The sequence below is a fragment of the Hippopotamus amphibius genome, chromosome 13, assembly GCF_030028045.1.
Source record: "Hippopotamus amphibius kiboko isolate mHipAmp2 chromosome 13, mHipAmp2.hap2, whole genome shotgun sequence".
Classification (NCBI taxonomy): Eukaryota; Metazoa; Chordata; class Mammalia; order Artiodactyla; family Hippopotamidae; genus Hippopotamus; species Hippopotamus amphibius.
Window position 1 is genome coordinate 12,982,988 of NC_080198.1, and position 21,628 is coordinate 13,004,615.

Below are 21,628 nucleotides of genomic sequence, written 5' to 3' on the forward strand. Positions count from 1 at the left end.
ACACTGCGAGTGCACCGTAGCCGCACATGGGTAACCGGAGTGCAGAGGAAAAGTCTTCTGACGTCATTTTCCAAAAGCTTGCTTTAGAAATGAGAGCCTTCGAGATAAGTCTTAATTGAGATCTGAAGGGATGAGCTCTCTGCCTTAGAATCGTTTCTTTCCGAAACAAAATAATCTGTTACCTCTCTTACGGGAAAGGATTCTTGATTACTGTGAGAAGACAAAACATCTCAGCAATCCACTGGGGGTTTCGCAAAATATGAAAGCTATTTTTCTTTTCTCTCTCTAAGCACAGAACTCACACCTAATAACATGTACATTATTGTTTACCAAAATGATCAGTAATTGTACTCTGGCTGTAGGCTCAGGAGACATTCCTCCTTTATTTTCTGCTCTCTGAAGATGCTGCAACATAGCTCTATGTCTCTTTAAAATTAAGGAATAACATTTTTTTTCGCATTCACTACATCACAAAACAGAGAAAGAGCACAGACCAATATCACACCTGTTAGTGGTTCACAGGCAAGGAAATAAGGCTCAGGAGAAAAATGAAATCATTTCAATACTCAGGACACCTCTTCAACATAAAAAGCCCTTCCTTTGTATCATCAAGTATTCAAGAAGTTGCCCTGAAAGCTCGACTGACTTGAGTAAAAAGGCGGCATATACACCAGGGGGGGAAAGTAAACCACTGGATTATGAAACAGCCTAGATTCCAGCTGTGCCACTGACGTCAGGAATATAACCCTGAGAGGTCCCTGACCACTCAGATTCTCATACGTAAAACTGGGATAATGACAATTTCTGCCTGACTTGCCTCTCAAGACTGTCTACTATGACTCAAGCTTTTGGAAGCATCACGGTCTCCTGAAGGGGGACCGTGAACTCTCCTCCAGAGATGATGATTCTGTAGGTCTGGCCTGGGGCCCAGGAATCTGCATTTCTGATAAATTACCAGGTGTTGCCGCTGCTGCTCATCCACGGACTACGTTTTGAGAACCACTGGTTTGCAGTAGTTTGCGAGATGGTAAGCCCCACGGAGACAGCCACCTTGTGTCAATAGATATCACAGCAGAACAGTGAAAGGCCCTGGCTTTTGAGCTGGATAGACCCAAATGCAAACACTGTCTTGGACCTGTATGAGCTCTGATTCCTTGGGCAAGTCACGTAACCCTCATCCAGGAAATGGGTTGTTCTGTGGTTAAACAGGATATGACAATCAAGGATGTGATACTACACCTTGCACAGAAATGTTTAATAAACGTTTACTCTTCATATTATTATTGTAGTTGTCTCCAGCCCCTAACAGATTTGTTAAACAGACTGTTCAGCATATATTTTATAGACTAACAAGTGCTGAACAAATTTAGGGCATTATTAGGGTGGCGTGGGGCTACATCCTCATCAAACTCTGTTATTCCTACAGGTGAAATCACCAACCGGACTTTGGGAGGAGAGAAGAATGGAAAGATATGGTCCATTAAGGAGTCTGCTCCAGCCCACTCCACCACATGCATTAGGGGCTTCTATGTGCTCCTTTCTTTATCTTAGGTTTTCTTTTTTTATTTTTATTTTTTTTTAGTAAAATGCACTTTAAAAATCTTCTGTCATTTTGAACCACCAGACCCTTCTAGCTTTAGAATCCCTCTCTCTGCAACTTGATAGATTTCTAGGTGTCCCATCACAGACACCTCCCCAGCTCTTTCCCAGTGCCAGGCCCCTTGATAGATGGCTGCACTGGCATCTGCCCCAGGGCCCTTGCTGCCAGGAGGCAGACCCTAAAAGATGTGGCCGCTGAACACGCATACGGATGCCCATTGGCTTGTTGCTGCTGGTGATGATGACGGTGATATTAACAGCAACTAACGCTTAGTTCATGTTACTAAGCCAGACAACGTCCTAAGTGCTCGACACATATAAACACGTTTAATCAATCTAGGTATGTATTTCTCATAGAAGCTTATCACTATGATTGTAACTCTACTGCAAGAAGGGGCGGGAAGGACAACAGATGTGCTATAAACTCTGCGGTACAACCTTCAACCACTGAAGAAGGGCCAGGTACTCATGTGCTAAGAAGCTGACATTGGTGTCATCGGCGGCAGCAGTGCAAAGAGGACCAGGGACGATCTTTCACCTGGAGCTAAACGACCTCCTTAGAGGGCAGCACAATCCTAGCACTGGCAGGTCCTCAAATATGGAGTAAATGACTCAATGAACGACAGCTCACACGCGCTGGTGCTTACTAAATATCAGACACTGTGCTAAGTATTGATGCAAAGAACATACACATGATCTCGATCCTCATAAACATCCCCCCAAAATACTTATTTTTGTCCATTTTATATGTGGAAAATAAAAAGCAACTCAAAATTTAGGCGGATAAAATAGCTTGATCACACACAGCTAAGTGGCAAATCTGTCTATTTCATTTCAAAGCCCATGCTCTTAACTCCCAGGTCTGCTGTATCTCCAGGTGGTGTTCCTGGTGTGGTAGGAGATGCCATGGCTAGTCCTTCACCTGCCCTTAAGCTCTGAGGCAGTATCAATGACCCCACATTTCAACCAAGCATTATCACACAAGCTGATACTAAATGCATGCAATGTTTGGATTTTTCACTCATCTGTTTTTCTCCCCTCTTCCTAATTTGATTCATTCGACAGAGTTTAATCTTTTTTTTTTTTTTTTTTTAAAGATACAACATGTCCTAGACTCTATCAGTAAGGGAGTTTTATTTATAGCTAAGACATCCAGCCTGGCTGAGCATACCTAATTAAGCCATTAATGATTTTGCTTCAGGAGAGGTCTTAAATTGAATATTTCTAATAACTTTTGGGTTGTACCACTGGTACTATATGTCCATGCCGGTGGGGATATAAAATTGCTGCCAGTTTCTCTATTTACCTCAACATCTTCATTACTGATTAATATTTTCCCACCGGGAAATGTATTTAAGTATTTAAATTGATATTCAAATGGAGTTTTTTGTTTGCTGTTTATTATTTTCTGGGTATACTCCTCCCTATTCTTTTCCTGAATTTTCTTCACTGGAGTCACTGCTTTTTAATCTAGTTATTAGCTTTCTTCTTGCTAAATCTTTCTACTACCTTGGCTTCATTTCATGGCCATGGTGTTGAGACAGCCATGACAGAAATAGGAAACCCATTCTTTGGCTGTAGTCAGCATGACTGAAAATGCACTGGCCAGCCAGTTTCTTAGAAAGAGAAACAATAACAGTTCAGTACAGAACTAGGCTTTGCAGTAACTGCATGAAGACTGACATTTACTCATCTCCCTTTTGATGTTAATTGAATACTTGTTACTTTTGCAAAAACAGGCAGTACTAGGTTTAATATCTGTCTGGAATTGTGAATTATTTGAAAGTTGTCTGTTCTTCTGTTATTCTGGGGAAACATATGAGAATCTTGAGAAGTGAAATACTGTTTCTCACTGCTGCCCTACGAAGCCAAGCTTTGAAACTCACTTCTGTGTTCTCTGCATCCTGATGGGGCTATATGGGCACAATGGCACTGGTGGGGGATGTTTTAGGGCAGGTCCTGAGCTTTGCAGGAATGTTTGATTAAGGGATAACTTGATAAAATTGTACTCATCGAGTTTTACTACCAACATTGACAAATACTGGGGGTTCCTCTGGCACATGTGTGTTCTCCGACCCTAGAATAAGCCAAAACCGTCCACAGCCTACATGAGTCTTAGTGATAAGGCACTTCCTGAGCCTGAAATGCCTTCTGAGGACTACTGGGCAGTGTCTCCACACACTCTGATTGCAGGTAGCGGCCCCTGGTTTGCATTTCTTACTGTCATAGTTTCAAGCTACACCCCCGTGATTAACTGTTCAAACCCGGGCCTCCTCCTTGCTCCAATTTCGAGAACACTCACTAATCTCAGAATGTGCCTCTCTTGAATTACACAGGACCCTTTCTGCACTGCCTACCCCAAACACAGCTGTAAGAGCACCAGAGATTTTGTGAACAGATCAACAACATGCTTGCATGTGGAGAGGATGCACTTTCTCAAAAAGAAATAATTGCTGAAGTTCGTAAACTGCACCACAGAGATAGGAATAAATTTAGCCTCTCTGAAACCAAGATCAACTGAGAATACATCAAACATACATTTTTTTTCCATCCATTCACAGAGGGTTTTTAAATGTCTTCACGCCTCTTGCTTCATATGAACATATGGACCAGCTGTTTTGTTCTTTTTCTCAAATCTGCTAATGTGAACAGAATCGGTAACACAGTAAGGCACAGGACCTATGGGAAATTTCATATTTGATGAATAAAGTTTCAGGCTTAGCTCTAACCCTTCAGCATATATATTTGCCTTTCAAATCATATGTTTAGCTAGAACCATACATTCTTAGAGTTAGAAAGGACTTTGGGGACCATCTGTTTAACACCCTCATTGTACAGAGGTGTAAACTGAATCCCAGAGAGGCAAAAACGATTTGCCCAGCAACCGGCTAATCATAAAACTAGTAAACAGCAAAGCAGGTAAAAGACTAAAATCACCTGGTTGCAGGACCTGGATGATACTTCCAGGCATATCTATGTAGAGGCACGCATGCATGTACTCACGTAGGTACTTACATGCATATACAAATACGGATTCACGTCACTGTCAATATTTCAATAATCTCTGTCAAAACCATGTTTTCTGCCTGGTTTCGTCCTAATTACCAATATTACCAATGTTGGGCTGCTTCTCTGCTACTAACTGGTGTGTCTATGTTTTTGGTTTGGATTCCCTCAAAAGAAGAGCCTAAGAAAGACCTAGAAACAGTTTATTTGGAAAATGATTCCAGGAAGCAGGAGGGAGAAGGAGAAGGTAGAAGAGGGTATTGTGGGCAACAGAGCTTCATCTTGCTGGGGACCTCAAAGGAACTGTATAGAAGCGTCTAGGTGTTCTCCTTCCAAATGACAGGCCCCGAGACCTTCATCTATTGATTCTCATGCCCCATTGTTCGAGGACGTCACTGAAGAAGGGAGTTCATTTCTCCTAGTTCCCCTTGCTTGTGACTTCAGAGAAAGCCTTGAGGCAGAAAACTACGGAACGGGGACAGTTCACCCAGCTGTGGTTGAAAGCAAAATGGGCAAGGGGGTGCTATACCAAGAACAACAGATATAGAGTTCCAGGCACAATAACCAACTTTGATACTTCATGCATTTAAATGTAATTTAAAAAGCATATTTTATAAATTCGCCTCAGAGGTGGCTGGTTCACTGCCTTAACATTAAGGGGACTACAGCGTGCCTTGTGTCCAGAGTACAGCTTGAAATCGGAGACCGGATCTCTCTCTCATGTCAGGTTAGTACACAGTATTTGTTCATTTGACATATGTTTGTTTCTTTAGTGAATGGTACTATGTACTAGGCATTTTGAAGATGCTGGGTGTACAGCAGTGAACTAAAAAGATAGAAATGCCTGCCTTAGCAAAGCTTCCATCTGGTGGGGAAAGACCTTTAGCATAAAGACAAATAAAATATATAGTTATTTATATACTGATAAGAACTCTGAAGAAAAAGAGAAGAAGAAGAGAGGTATAAAATGTTGGTGAAAGGGATTATTGTTATTTTAGCTTAATTTTATTTATTAATTTTAATTTTATTTTACTTACTGTGGTCAGTAAAAGCCTTACCGATTAGCTGGCATTTGAGCAGAGATCCAGAGAAGGCAGGGGGGCAACTGATGGGGGGCATACAGGGCAAGAGCATTATCGGAAAAAGGAAGAGTTAGTGCAAAGACCCTGAGGTCTATGTACTTGGCACTTTGTCTAATAACAAATAAAAACTAAGTGCTTGAAGTCGACTTTGCACCGTGGTGAACTAGGAACAGCATCTCGCCTGAAGACCATTCTGGTGTGTTTCATACAGCCTTTTAATTTTTATTTTAAAGTTAATTTGAGTTGGTTGGCAATGTTAAAGAATTAGGAGATTTATTCATAAAAACTCAAAAAACTGGGAGACCTGGCATAGAGGACCAGTGCTGGGCACTGGTTGGTACTTTAATGGGACATGTTTTGTCCCATTTTCCGCAGTCGCCAGCATTCCCTGTTGGTAGCAGGAGTCACTATTTCTTTAAGAATGTTTCATTCATTTGTTAGCTTCCTTGCTCTTCTAGGTAGTTGGGTTATGTGTTCCCTGTTGAAATTGATTAAGAGGGAGAATAATAAAACCCAATTTTGTAGAGACGTTTCTGTAGAGAATTTTCAGACTGCTGGTATCAATAGTCACTTTTTTTTTTTTTTTAATTATTGTCAGAGACCAAGTCTAGCTTTGGTAAGAGAGAACATTTCCATTATACCGTATATTACTAATCAATTCCTTAAATAATTAGCAGACCTTTCAAGGAGGTCTTGCAGGAGGAGCCTGCTTACATATTTGGATCTTCTATCATATTTAGGAAAAAAGATCAGGAAAAAGCATATTTGAGATTCACTAATTATGATAAACATAATAGACACAAATTATTCTCCTTGCCAAAAACTCACCAAGAAATGTATGACTAAGGAAGTATAGAAAAGAACGAGCAGTTAAAGAAATCTGTTCAAAATTCAGTGTCGAGTGCTATGTAAATTAATGAAATCAAGACAAATAGCAAGAAAACAAAAACATTAATTAAAGCTTGACTTTACCTACACTGAAGGAGGCACATAGTAAGGGAATATTAATGCCATGTAAACCAGTTCACAAAAAAGACTCACCAAAAAAGCAACATACTGATTTCCTAAAAAAGCTGAATAAAAAAGATACAGGTACACATCTTGGGTGAAAATTCTGAGTTTTTCAAAACACCACTGGGGAGATCAGTGGCTTCCCTGATTTTCAACCTTTAATTTCTGATATTTACTCAGCACAGTGGGTTAAATAAACATAGTGCTGTGGCCAAATACTGAGAAATCAATTTACTATGTTATGCTTTAAAGAATATGTTTCTCTCAGAGTCAGGAGAAGTTAAGAGCCAGACTGTCTCAACTGAGGACTTTGGGGAGGGTGAAGGCACTTGAAAAGGCTGCAGAAAAGAACTGAGGCACAGAGCCTGAGGCATTTGCTGTGGGGGTAGGGCCATCTAGCTCCTGACTAAATGACGGAGAGAAGTAATGTTCCTAAAAGAGACAGCTAGATGCCAACAGGTCCACCATCAGGGAATGGTGAGGGTGCTGTGAACCTAATGAAGGCAAGAATTGTAGGATTTGAAGGTAGGGCTTTCTAAAGATTGTAAGTGGATGGGGCTTTACATTTAGAAAAACGTAAGAAGAATGAAAACCAAAACGTAAAGAGTAAATTTGCAACCATGTACTGGACAAGTCAACAAGATAGCTTCAAGACTATGGAATGGTCAAAACTATGGAATCTGGAGTTAATCGGCTTTGAGTTTGAACCTCATGAGCTCTACCACCTCCTAACTTGGTGACCTTGGGTGAGGTTCTTAACTTCTTAATACTTCAGTAATAATAATAATAATAGTGGCAGAAGTAAAAATAAAGAATAAATACTTCCTGGTGGTCATGAGAAAATGAAATAAGATAGAAGTGCACTGAGTGCTTAGCAGAGTGCCTGGCATGAGTAAGGGATCCATACGTGTGAGTACTCCTGTTACTACCTTTCATTACTCAACAACTGCAAATAATCTACTGTACCAAGCTGGCAGTCAATATAGCGATAGAACTCAGCTCATAAAATTCCACATCTGTCTTGCTTAGGAGTATACAGACACAGAGCTGTCTACTTGTAAAGTACTCAGGCACATTATTTGAATGAATGTATGAACCAAAGTAATGATGACAAAAGTCATTTTTATTTTGTGTTGTAAAAACACAAACATATTCCAAGTGTCCCTCTTGGCCTTGACACTCTGAATAACAAAGTGGGTCAACTTGACTATTTCAAAAAGACCTGGAAAGACACCCACCATCCCAACCTGGAAACCAACCCTCAGTGCATGCTGGACCTAGGCTGTGTCACCATTGAGTTACATATGTCAGGTGGTAGGTTCCTATCTTCCAGAAAACTGAGAAAGTGATAAATAACATGTTTGAACTTTTTAAAGCGCTTGTCTAGTAGCTGACCATGAAAGTATGGCAAAAACCTCCTGTTTATGTGTTCCAGCTCCTGCTACCCTATAGGTGTATTGAAATGAAAAAGAAAGTATCAAAAGATGGAGTGATATCAACAAAAACATTGAAAGAGTCACCCAGAGAAACTGACATCAAAGTAGGCAACTCTGGACTATATTATCAGCTTTTTTGCTCAATATCTCTGTGCAATTGAGCACTGGAATGAACAAAAATAAGAACTTTTAAACTAAATAATGGCTCAAACAACTCTAAAAGGACCAGACAGACAGGCGAAACATCAATGTCTGGCTTTGGATACAACACCATGAAAAGAGGCACTAAAAGACCATCCGGAGAGTGTATTCAGCAGTGTCAGCAAACGCTAGTCATAGCGGCGTGCACTCTTACGATTTTATCATTGCCATCTAAAGTGAAGGCCCACTTTTGAATTCGTGTGAAATACAGTGGTGTTTTAAAATGAGAAAGTTTTAAAATGACTCTACCTGCAAGGCACAACACGAATGACGGCAGCACCAGCAGTTCCCATGGCAACCTCATCTTCAGTTTCCGAGGTCAAAGGCGTTTCAAGTCCAATAACAAGTGAATAGAATAGCTGCTTCTTTTAAGTTGTGTTCAACCTTTAATCTGTGGGAGAGAAGAGACATTACAATGAGATTTGGGAATACTTCTCCTTGTGGTCTCTGCAAATTTATCTCTACTTGGATACAAATAAAAATGACTTTTGGAAAACTACTATTGACAAAGACAAAGCATGTTACATTTTGAATGTGAAACAAATAAGCCTCCTTTCCTTCTTCCCAATAATACTTGGGCGGAGACTGGAGCTGGTAGGTCCTGTGGCTACTGAGTCAAAGTAAGAACAGCTTCTGATCAGATGTGAACTAACCCAAAGGCAGGGGACTGAACTATCTTTTAACAGGTCCCTTTCCAGTCCCTTAGTCTCCAGGCTCTGTTCTTATTTATTTCCCAATTAATGATATACCCAAAATAGTGAATACAGAAGAAATGCCACTGAACAAAGCAGGGCTAGCACTGGTGGACCTTAAGAAGAAATTCTGAAGTCTTAGCATGGAGCTACATGTGTGAAAAATTATAACTACCCCATCAATTCAAACATTTTCCCCCACGTTCCATGTTTCATCCCTAAAATGCAACAGAAATGCGCAGCTCCAGTGCCTACAGTGAAAAAAAATCCTACCAGCTATGAGCAGCTGTCTACTAGGTTCTTTTGGACAAATCCAGAGCATAAGTAAGATCTTCCATTAGCCAGGGATTTTAAAACAAGAGAACTCTGTGGTGAAGAGAGGCTGCCTGTTCTGTGTACAATGTACAAAGCAAGTAAGTGAATGGGTGAAGCAGGCAGCATTCACAGGTCCTTGGGAGGGCATGGCCACGACCTGTCTGAAGGGGCAGGTACCCCTCTAGCTCACACTGGCAGCTAAGAAGTGGGGCACAGACCCAGGGTTGCAGGAGCACTTACAACTTTTCAAAGAAAAATTGAAAATAGTACTGTGTTTTGAAAATCTCTCAAGTTTTGAATGTTGAAAACCAGTTCAAAATATTCTTTTAAAATATTGGGGGAACCAAACAACACCAAATTGCCTTCAGGTGCCAAAGTTTTGCAACATGGCCTCGGTACAACAGAACTCACACTGTGCTTGGCTTCCTCTCAGCCACTCATCCCTTCTGCCATCCAGCCTGCGAGCCAGCCATGGATTTATGCATTTATGGAGCTCCTTCTGCTTGCCAGACACTAGCGAGTCACCGGACCTGCTGAAATGGAGATCCCAGCTCTAGCCTTAAGGATGCCCTACTCCAGTGGGGGCAGTTACCCATGATTTCATAAAACTACAACACAACATGCTATTGTTTGTTTGTTTTTTTAAATAAATTTATTTATTTATTTGCTGCATTGGGTCTTCGTTGCTGTGCATGGGCTTCCTCTAGTTGCAGCGAGCAGGGGCTACTCTTCATTGTGGTGCACGGGTTCCTCATTGCGGTGGCTTCTCTTGTTGCAGAGCACGGGCTCTAGGTGAGTGGTAGTTGCGGCACATGGACTCAATAGTTGTAGCTCACGGGCTCTAGAGCGCAGGCTTAATAGTTGTGGTGCACAGACTGAGTTGCTCTGTGGCATGTGAGATCTTCCTGGAGCAGGGATCGAACCTGTTTCCTCTGCACTGGCAGATGGATTCTTACCCACTGCACCACCGAGGAAGTCCAACATGCCATTTTGAAGGAAGGAGGACAGTTTCTAGACTTCAGAAAGGAGATGAGCGCCTACTGGTGTTTGAAACATGAGAAGGATGGTTCTTGCTACTCATCATTTAATCAAATAAGCGAGAAATTTAGGGAACCAGAAGACACACTCTCTTTACAGCTCGGGCTGCAACAAGTTGCATGGTCCTGGGTATGGACCCCACACCAGCTCTTTGCCAAGTTTGTTTCAAGAGAAACTTTCTGGTTAAGTAAATGAAACTTTGAAAACCATATAGCACCATACAAATGCTAGGTATGATTATTATTATAGCCGTGATATTTTTTAAGCTGATGATAACCTGGGTCTTCTCATCTCACTGCCACTTATCAGGAAGAACTGAGGGAACACAGGTTTACATGAGAACGTGGACTGACACAAGCTCATTAATCAAGGGCTCTTAGAAAAACAAATATTGTATATTAACACATATATGTGGACTATAGAAAAATGGTACAAATCAACCTGTTTGCAAGGCAGAAATAGAAACACAGATGTAGAGAACAAACATATGGACACCAAGTGGGGAAAGTGGGGAGGGTTGGGGGTGGGGATGAGTTGGGAGATTGGGATACCAAATTGTACACTCTAAATATATGCAGTTTATCGTAAGAAATTAAAAATTAAAAATTAAAAAAATCAAAAGTTACTTAATAATTTAGAATTTTTAGAAAACACAGGAGAGAAGTTTAAAAAAAAATTAAGCCACCCATGATTCCACCATCCAGATTTTCATACTTCTGACAATTCCAGGGTGTGTGTGTATGTGTATATGTATGTGCGTGTATATATATATGTATATACGTATAAAATAGAATCACTTAAAATAGTCTCTTTAAAGTCACTTTTACATACTTAATAATAAACTTTCTTTTTGCTACAAAAAAAAAAATCAAGGGCTCTTAGCATTAATTGATACCACGTGGTCACTTAGAAGCCTTTATGTTTACCAGGAAGCTAACAGAAAGTGAAGAACCATCATTAGAGAACTCGCCTTTCTTTTGTGCCCTCAAACAGCTCAGTTTCTGATAAAGCCACACTAGGTATGTTGTGAAGACAAAAGGGACTCAACTTCTGATCTGCTGATGTGGCTGAAAAGCGGGTTGTGTCTCTAATTGGATATGTTCAGATACTCTTCTGACATGCATGGTGATTAGGCCATTTTAGATAAACAGGATGTGCTGATCAATGGAAACTATTAATGTCTTTAGCAAATGATCAGGGTATTAATAATTAATTTTGCGAGGGAAATGTCATCTCAGACCTGCGGATTGATCTACAATGTTAAGCAGTTTATCAAAGCAATTAAAATTAGCTTAGAAAATGTATCCAATTACACCATAAAGATTTAATTCACGATAGGATGCTATTTACAGTGTGTGTTCTGTTAAGAGCTGTACATTTTTAGGGATGAAGGATTTCAAGAATCCGATTGGCGGTTATTTACATCCAAGTAGGTAAGGTTCACCTTCACTAATCAGAAATAGTGGGGTCGTTGACAGTAATTCATCTGGTGGGCAGTCGCAACTAGAGCACCGGGTTTTCTGAAGGGAGCCAAAGATTCATGAATCTCATGTGGGATTGTGGTGCAGGATACAAAGTTTCATAATTTCGGTTTTTCTGCCAAAACCAGAAAGCAAGCTGCCGGATGAGGTGAGAGTTATAGCAGTAATAGATCTCCCCTGCAGCTTGGAGCTCTCTCTGGTTTATCCTAAGGTGGCTATAGCAAAAGGTAGTGTACTCAGCGTTAACTGTGGGACCTTGACCAAGAATTAGACTCATAAATTCTGGGGAGGAGGCCATACGATGAAACAGGACTGGGTTGCTTTCTCTGGCTGAGCCATAAGGAGATGAATAATTGAGAATTCCACAGTGTATCTCTACACATTGCTCCACAGAGCAAAACTCCTCTAGCCTCCAGCCCTTCAAACAATTCTTATACCAACAGTTATACTAAAAACCTTAGCATAAAGTGTGTGAGACAAATCATGATTCAGTTCTTCCTTAAATGTCCTGGTTTCCAAGAATCTACATGCAGGGTCTGATCATATGATGATTGGTTTTAACATTCAGTTAAATTAAAATTCTGCTGGTATCCAAATAGCTCTATTTCAGCTCAACAAACAAGCAGGTATGCTTACTGCGGGGGAGGGATGGTGCTAGGGGTTGGACACGCAGAGGTGATGGAGGTAAAGAGCCCTGTCCTCAAGGAGCTCACTGTTGACTTGGCAAGAAAGGTGATTAAACCCATCATTACAGTTCAGTGAGTTTCACATCATTAGTCTATTGAGGACAAGGTGTTAAGGATGCAAAGGAACATCATCTAACTGAGCCAGGAGCTGCAGTAGGACAGGGGTTTCAAGAATGCTTCCCAAAGGGGCTAACAGTTTGAACTGTGTCTTAAAGAATAAATAAGAGGGAGGGAGGAAATTCTAAGCCAAGCGACAAGGGCAACTAACAGGGCATGAGAATTTAGAGTGTTCAAATTACTGCAACACAAGACAATAGAAGGAGCAAAGTGGGCGGACTCACACCTGGGCTCTAATCTTGGACTTACAATCTCCAGCTGGGTGGGTTATCTGTCAAATAACAACAACAATACCCATCATCCAGGCTTATTGTATGGATTAGTGAGAAGGTATGGAAGGCAGGGAGGACAGGTCCCTGACACTTAGTAGCCACCCTTGTTAAAGATACTACCACACTGCCTAAGTCAAGGGTCTGATCCCCAAAGAGTCTTGAATATATATTAAAGAGTTTGGACTTGAATCTGAGACTAGGAGCAGGGTGGGAATGACTTTAAACAGGGGAAAGTTCTGAATAAACTTGGTTTCCTTGTGTGGGGATCTGCTCTACAAACAATCCTCAGAAGCAGAGAATATCTATTTTCCCCCTTTGCTTGTCTCCTCTCATCAACAGGTAAACTACATCTCTAATTACTAAATATACTTTCAATATACAACACGTTTTTCAAAACCTCATGGCAATAAGACTGAGTGGGAAAACACTGGACTTGGAATTAAGTGAACTGAATTCTTTCTTGCTGGTTTTACCACTAGTTATCAATTTTGGGAAAGCCACTTAATCTTTGCAAACATATTTGCTTGTCTATAGCTTGGGACTCACACCATGAGCCCTATCTTTCTTGCAACATTTGTAGTAAAGTTTAACTGACCCATGCTTTGAAAGTGAATATTAATTATTATTATTCTGTAGATTCAAATTCAAATCCCCTCCCAGATTTTAAACTTTACAAAGGTAAGAATATTTGTTTTATTCATAGATATTTAAGAGGCTCATGGAGGGACTTCCCTGGTGGTCCAGTGGTAAAGAATCTGTCCTGCAATGCAGGGGATGTGGGTTCAATCCCTGGTCGGGGAACTAAGATCCTACATGCCGCAAGGCAACTAAGCCCCTCCCTGCGCCACAACTACTGAGCCCGTGCACCACAACTATAGAGCCCAAGTGCCCTGGAGCCTGCGTGCCAAAACTAAAGAGAAAACCTGCAGGCCACAATTAGAGAGAAGCCCGAGAGCCACAACTAGAGAGAAGCCCATGTGCCACAGTGAAGATCCTGCATGCTGTAACAAAGACCTGACGCAGCCAAAAAATTTTTTTAAATAAATAAATTTAAAAAATAACTTTGCCTCTGAAAGGAAAAAATAAAAAGAGGCTCATGGAGAAGTACACGGCACATAGCAGGCAGTCAATAAATAGTACGTTAATGAAAGAATAAATTTAACATCTTTCATGGATCAGCTATGTACTTTTACATTCCCTAATTTAACCTTCATAACAACCCTGAAGATCAGGCATCTCTAATCCTCTATAAAATTATAATCTTGGAAATTAGACTATGAGAGGCTATGGAACTTGTTCAAGGTCAAACATCTAGAAATCAACAGAGCCAGTATTGAAATCTAGGTCTTCATACCTCAAGTACTGTGCTTTTTCTACCACAGAAACAGAAACGTAAATAAAGCAACGTGTCTTTCAAGGGTGACAAAGTTCTGATGGTGACTCTTTTCTAACTCTGCTTTTCATGCTGTCCTTCAGCAGAATAGAAGCCAGATATCAGGGAGCAGAGGTAACAGAATCTGTGTAATAGTCATAACACAAAATAGAGCATGAGTTTCAGAGCTGAGATCTTGTCAGAAGACTGCATTTCACTAGTGTGAATGTCACAACTCTTCTTGTGAGAGCACAACTGGGAATGTTTCTTTCCCTCTAAATGTAAGAACAACAGAACATTTATTTTCTTGCTAATTATTATTTAGGAAGCATCCATTCTTAAGGCAAGAATTTTAAAAAGGATCATCCCCACTTCCCAGTGTATAGTTGAGCATTTTCTAACTCTACAATGAACTGAAAAGGGGTGCAGTCAATCACAATGGCAAGGAACCAGTGAGCAGACCTGAAAGCAGGAGACAAATTCAGCTTCCTCAGAAAGCAACCTGTCAATCATTTCAAGGGAAAATGGCATATAGTCAAATCTTAATATTCAATCACTCAACAGATATTTATTGAGTGCTCATTATTCAAACGGTAATATGCAGAATAGAAAGAGTCAAGGTCACGGTCTCGCGCAACAAGGGCATGACAACTCAGCCGGGTAGAAAAGATTACTGACTATATAACTTATTTATATGTCAAGTTAGTGGTACAAATAATTATACTTTCTATCCTTATGGTATCTGGTCTACAGGTTCTTCTTGGATAAAGAAAATTCATATCAAATTAGCTTAATAGCTTTCCTCCTTGTACCAGCTTTTTACTCCGTCTTCTGGAAGAAACATATTTCCATGTCTATTTCCTTGAGGTTCTCCCTACATCAGTGGAGTCTGAAATAAGTCTGGCAGGAATAGTGAGAAAATGTATGTTTCTTGGTTTCTCTTTGGATTGCTTGTCCCAAGCATCTGAAAATAGGAAGAGAACAGTGTAAAGAAGATATAAAGGGTCTGGATGATACATTTGGAAAACCACACAGGTAGGTATACATGAGATGGAATCCCTTACGTGGAAGGTACTCACCTACTCTGTGTCTGATTGGGACTATTTCCATCATAAGATCACATTACAGAGGACTTTGAGGAACTACAGAGGGTCAGCTAAGGTGGACAATTACCCTGTTTTTAAAAGCCTTTTGCGCAAAATAGCATCGGATACTTGTGGCAATTCTAACCAGAAATATAATGATTACATTAAGACACCCTCTGTTATAAAAGCCAGCTAGCTAACATCCTATCAGTTCAGTCATTGATTGATATCTGTTATACATTCTGAGAGCCAACAGAATTCTACACATTATTTTTAAAAAATCTCTTATTAAAGTTTCTTCGAGTATATACTCTCACTTTCTCAAGACACTTCTGCCTTAAAAAACCTTATTTTACCTTGATGGTAGGCCTTTACACTTTTGCTACTCAGGGTACCATCTTTAAAAAATGAAGTAATTCCAATAATCGCAGTGTGTTATTTCAAAAGATCACTGGATTGAGATTCAGAACAACTGGGTTCCTAGCTCAGCGCTATTATTTACTTGCTGGAGAAGTTTCTTTACCAATAAAAGGGGTCTGAATCAGATTGTTTCTAAGAATCCCTGAAGCCCTGATGCATAATTATATCAGAGAAAGGGTGTGTATTCAAAAGATTTAATCCAGCAAATGAAGAGTGGTCACCATGCCTTTGTCATCATCTATTACACATCTCACAACTCCTCAGATTACATCATCTTCCCATGTGTCAAAGCTGTTGGAGATACATTGCTTTTAAGTCCTATGCATGGTGCTATCATTGGAAATTTAATTTCAGGCCACAAATACATACTCACTGTTCATAGTCTCCACCAAGTAATCACTTACTGTAGTACTTTCTGGAGTTGTGTTTTTTACTTTTATTAAATTAATACAAAAACATAGCTTAAATACTTACTCATACTCCCCTGAGAGAATTGCGTCCCAAGGAAAACAAGTTGCCTTTCTGGTATGTATCTCAGTCTTTATAAAAAAAAAGCTTATACTGGGACTTCCCTGGTGGCGCAGCAGTTAAGCATCTGCCGGCCAATGCAGAAGACATGGGTTCCATCCCTGGTCCGGGATGATCCCATATGCTGCAGAATCCAACTAAGCCCATGAGCTGCAACTACTGAGCCTGTGCTCTAGAGCCCACAAGCCACAATTTTGAGCCCATGCGCCACAACTACTGAAGGCTGTGCACCCAGAGACTGTGCTGTGCAACAAGAGAAGCCACCGCAATGAGAAGCCCACGCATCGCAACAAAGAGTAGCCCCCACTCACAGCAACTAGAGAAACCCCACATACAGCAACAAAGACCCAATGCAATCAATACATAAAGAAACAAATTTTAAAAAAGGTTTATGCCAATGTTTATTGATTTGGGGGTTTATCTATTATCAGTTTCTTTTATGCATGATAATTCAGATTTCTTATATAATCACTCCCAATGACAGACACGTGTACACAAATACACACACAAATGTCTGGTTCCACTGTCGCCCAAATTTAGTTATTTAATTTGGTTAATAATTTTTCAACTGAGCCCCAGAGTGAACTGCTTATACTTCTTTTCCATAATAGTTGGTTCTTTTAAGAGTTAATAATTTCCTCCTTATTTGCTTAGGTTTCTAAGTACATATAACAGATTCATCCTAAACATTCTACCATATCTAACGCTTTCATTATGTTCAAAACACCTAGCAGTCCATCAGTTTTAATAAATAGTCATTCGGGACATGTAGATACTGAACACTTCTACATTTCAGTTGAAAAACAAACAAATGGTTGGTGTTCTAGCATCATTTAGAAGAAAACAAAAAAGCATTGCATTCAAAGATATAATTAAATATATTACACAATATCAATATATGAAACTGATATATTTGTGAAAGTTTTCAGTACAACATTTGTAATTAAAAAGCAACATAAAAGGATATGTGATTAAACTATTAAATAATGTTGGAGGCAATGTAATGGTAAAATGTAATGTGAAATAACTAAGGAAGTGATAAATAATAGATATCACAAAGCGCTGACAATGAAGTAGTCTCTTATTAAGTAATAACTCATATAACATTTAAAACAACCCTTTAAGATAGACAATAATATCATTTTCATTTTAAGGGTTAAGTACATTGTCTTTACTTGGAGCTGATAAGTAATGGAGACAGGACATAAACTCTGAGTATTTTCTCCACAAGTTTACTGAAGTATATTTTACATACACTGATATGTATTCTTTATAAAGTTTAATGAAATTTCAAAAATTTAGGCAGTCATATCATTGCTATGCCAGCAAGATGTAGAATATTTACATCACCCCAGAAATCAACCCTGAAAGTTTGACTTCAGAGTATAGATGTTTATCCACTCTACTGAAAATCTCCCAAATAGTTATAACACAGGCTTATTAGAATAACAGGCAACTGTAGTACATATAAGATATATATTTTTTTCTTATTTAGACTGCTTCTCAGATACTTCATTTTCCCTTTAGAATGTCATTCCCATATTAGTACATTCTCAGTACAATAAATACGAGAACAAAAGTAGATCTTAGCAGAAGACAGGAAAAGACATGGTACTTCTGTGCCCCGCTGCATGTCCCAGATAAAGCAATGCTAATTGAGCATGACACCTTCTCCTGCTTTGCCAAAGGGTAGTCCTAGAATCTTTTCCAGATAGCATTTCAAGTGAGCACGACAAAATCAATATGGTTTGCAAGTAACATAAAAGTTTCTTTGCCTTCCTTACAGTGGTTGAAAATATCGGCTTTAGAATTGCACAAGCCTGCTTTAAATCCCAGCTCTACCATTTAGCTGTTGACCGTGGGCAAGTCATTTAACCTGTTAGCCTTAACTTGTCTCTTCGGCCAAGTGACAGTGATGATTCAGGGTCGTTGAAGGGAGTATAAGAGAAAATATTTTTAGTTGGATTCTCTAAAAAAAGCTGAACATGGCTTTGAGAAGGTAAACTTGTTGGGAAAAGAAGATGGACAAACAGTGGAAGCACCTGGCTTTAGGAGACACATGGATGCAGGAGGCTCACTGTGCCAAACGGGAAAAACCCAGGACCCACTGCATTCCCTCTTGAGCATCAGAGGAGAAACTGGGGAACCTGGGGGATTTGGGGAAAATGACATTTCCCAGAGACTCCAGTCTTAGCTTTCCTTTTTGGGTAATGGGAAGTAAATTTTGCAAACTTTTTAAAGGCTCCTACCAACAGAGCAGGAAAGAAGGGTTCTTAGCAATCATCTCACGTTTGTTTTCCTTCTGCCCACTGGTGTGCTGCAGAGTGCCAATTCTGCTAAACTCCCAAATAAATCACTGTTAATGAAGCATGTTGCACATACAGACAGCAACAGGCATTTTTTTAATCACCTAAACCAAAGAAGAGTTAAAGGTAAGCACAAAACACTCTAATACTTAATATATTAGGTGTCAGATGTAAAGTGGCAAGAACCGTACGACTTTCAGAGCTTTTACTTGGATGCACTTAGTGGGGAAGTAAAGCTACCAGTATAGTCATCTTTATACACAGCGTGCCGATTGCTTGGACAGGCAAATCAGATAGCTGGTAGCCTAGAAGAGAGTCTGTATCTACTTCATCAGAAGTAGAAATAAGACTGCAAACGTAAATGCACAAATTACAAGAGGCTATAAAATAAAGAGGCTAAAATCATTTATACTCTGTCCTTCACGCACAAATTATTAACTAAATTTCTACTAATTGACGTGCCCCATGCTACAGAAATGAACAAGACGTACATACTCTGCCCTCACGGCGCTTGTTCTATTGCACTGGGGGTGTCAATAACACAGTGCTCTCGGGGGTTGGAACCACGGACAACCAGGAAAGTGTGCCAGGAAGAATCAAAAGTGTTCATGATCGTTGGAAAGAGACTTATGTTCAAACATTGGTTTTCTATGTCCAGTGCCTGAAACGATTTGAAGTTATTAGGATGTTCCAGTTTTTCACCTGTAGGATGGAGACTGCCACCTATGTCAGAAGTACACAGGGAAGTAGGTGAGCTAATGCATGTAAAATGATTAGCACTATACAACAATCTTAACATGGGCTCTGTCTTACCTGGGGGAAGCTTAGAAGTCTCTCTAAGTGGAGTGTGGGGACATGAAACTGCACTTCTCTTTAGTGAAATGGTAAGACAGGATTTACATTCATAGCCTGCCATTTCATGCTACGGTAAACAAATTGTACATTCTCGATCCTGTGCTATTATTTAGAGAAAGAAATATATTGGAACATTCATCTAAATGATATTTGTTGAATAAATGCAGTATGTTAGGCACTGTGCTGAGCACTGGATGTCACAGTAAAGGAGACAAAGTCTTGTCATCACGGCACTTGTATTCTAGTTCACTTTCCAGTTTCTCTGCCCATGGAACTCATTTTCTTGAAGAATAAGCTAAATTCCTTTAGGCACCTCAGTAACATTGTCATTTAGTCTAGGACTGCATGAAGATGATAGGACATTTCCAGATCATTTGACAAACTCTTTTGAATTCTTCTTTGGTATAGAACAGTTTTCCAGAAATTCACTGCATATTATATAAAGTGCTCACCTCCATTTTGGGGAGTTTTTTTGCACCCAGATCTGTATATCAGGCATGAAAGATGGAAGGGAGAGAAAACAAGCTTCTTTTCATGGTTGTTGTTCTTTTTCTTGAGTACTTACTATGTGTGTTACTATTCAAAGATTCTACGTGAACAATCTAATCCTCACAATAACTTGAGGAGGTAGGTATATCATTATTCCCAATTGTCAAAGAAGAAAGTGAAGTTTGTAGAGGCAAGTAAGTCAGTTACTTCTTTGGTATTTCTTCCACTGCTTTCTTCTAGACCTGTAAGTGGCCAGTTTCCTCTTAGCATACTGTGCCAAGGCCAAAAGCAGTAACATTCCAAAAGAAAAATACGGGAGACGGCTGGTAAACCTCTGTGCAAAGGTTGCCCTTCTCTGCATTGGGGGGGATACTTCATCGTCAGATACAAACTAATGAGAATGATTTGTTGCATAAGGAATCATTAGCATGCCTAGGGACACAGTCCCCCTTTATAAGAAGAGCAGAAGTTGCAAATGTGACAGTTTAAAAAAAGTTTTTTATTGCCCTTATCAACGGGTGGTTATTCATGGGTTAGTTTAATAACCAAAATAGGTAGAAAGTGATCAATGTGCCCTTTGTTTAATCATGCTGACTTAGGCCAAATTGAGCCAGCACTGGATGGTTCTCAGGGAACCAGATTTCAGGCCTGGCCTGTCACATATATAACAGATGTCCCTGTAGTTCTGGGTGTGAAATGAGCACATGCTGCCAATCTACTTTTAACCATTCTATTTATGATCTTCTTTAAAATGCGACAGAGTGATCATTTCCAGTTATAAAGTGGCTTTTATCCGGGACTCTCCAAAGGACAGTGTATTAATTCTACACTGGGATGAGGGTTAGGTTCCAGTATTATAACTTTTAGGCAGGAAAACTGAGGATAAATGAGTATAGTGAGTATACATTACTTTGTAAATTAAGAAGAAATACATGTGTCTTTGTCTAAAGCTAAGACTGGGGGGAAAAGAGTAATTTTACATGAGGAAACTTAGCCGACTCCCTCTTAACCAAGTGATCAAGGCTGACATCACCAATGCCAAGTCATATCGGCCTCAAGCCCCCTCTGCCACGTAGCACTGAGCAGGACACAGTATTCACACTTGGTCTCCTTGCCAACGACGCCTAAGCTCAGTATTCACATCTGGTCTCCTTGCCAACAATGCACGAGAAACCATCAGACAACTGAGTAAGATGCTACAACATAACTGTCCAGCAGTCTTCAAAAGTGTCAAGATCACTGAAGGCAAGGAAAGACTGAGGAATTGTTGTGAGCTAAAGGATAATACAGAGCAATGAATATTACAAACAAGGTGAGAGTCTGGATCAGATCTTGGAAGAGAAAGAGGACCTTAGTAGAAAAACTGGTAAACTTTAAAGAAGGCCTGTTGTTTAGTTAACTGAATGGTACCAATGTCACTTTCCTGCTTTTGATCACTGTATTATGGCCATATAAGATGTTAACACTGAGAGAACCAGCATGAAAAGGAACTCTGTAGCCCTTTGTGTAACTTTCCTGTAAGTCCATCATTATTTCAAAACAAAGCTAATGATGTATCCATTATTTCCTAGCCTGAGAGTAAGACTTTGAAAAAAAAAAAAAAAAAAAAGTCCTTTTTTGGTTTTTATGACAGTGGA

At 39.8% G+C, this 21,628-nt stretch overlaps 1 protein-coding gene across 8 annotated transcripts in view; it reads right to left on the reverse strand.

Annotated features, from left to right (window-relative positions):
* CNTN4 (contactin 4) overlaps positions 1-21,628 on the reverse strand; it is a 780,243-nt gene that overhangs the window by 454,369 nt on the left and 304,246 nt on the right. For all 8 annotated transcript variants that reach the window (XM_057706190.1, XM_057706194.1, XM_057706187.1 and 5 more), the window contains one exon: positions 8,585-8,726. In XM_057706190.1, the coding sequence (XP_057562173.1) occupies positions 8,585-8,639 (55 nt within the window). In that variant the 5' untranslated portion in view covers positions 8,640-8,726. The remainder of the gene's footprint in view (positions 1-8,584; positions 8,727-21,628) is intronic.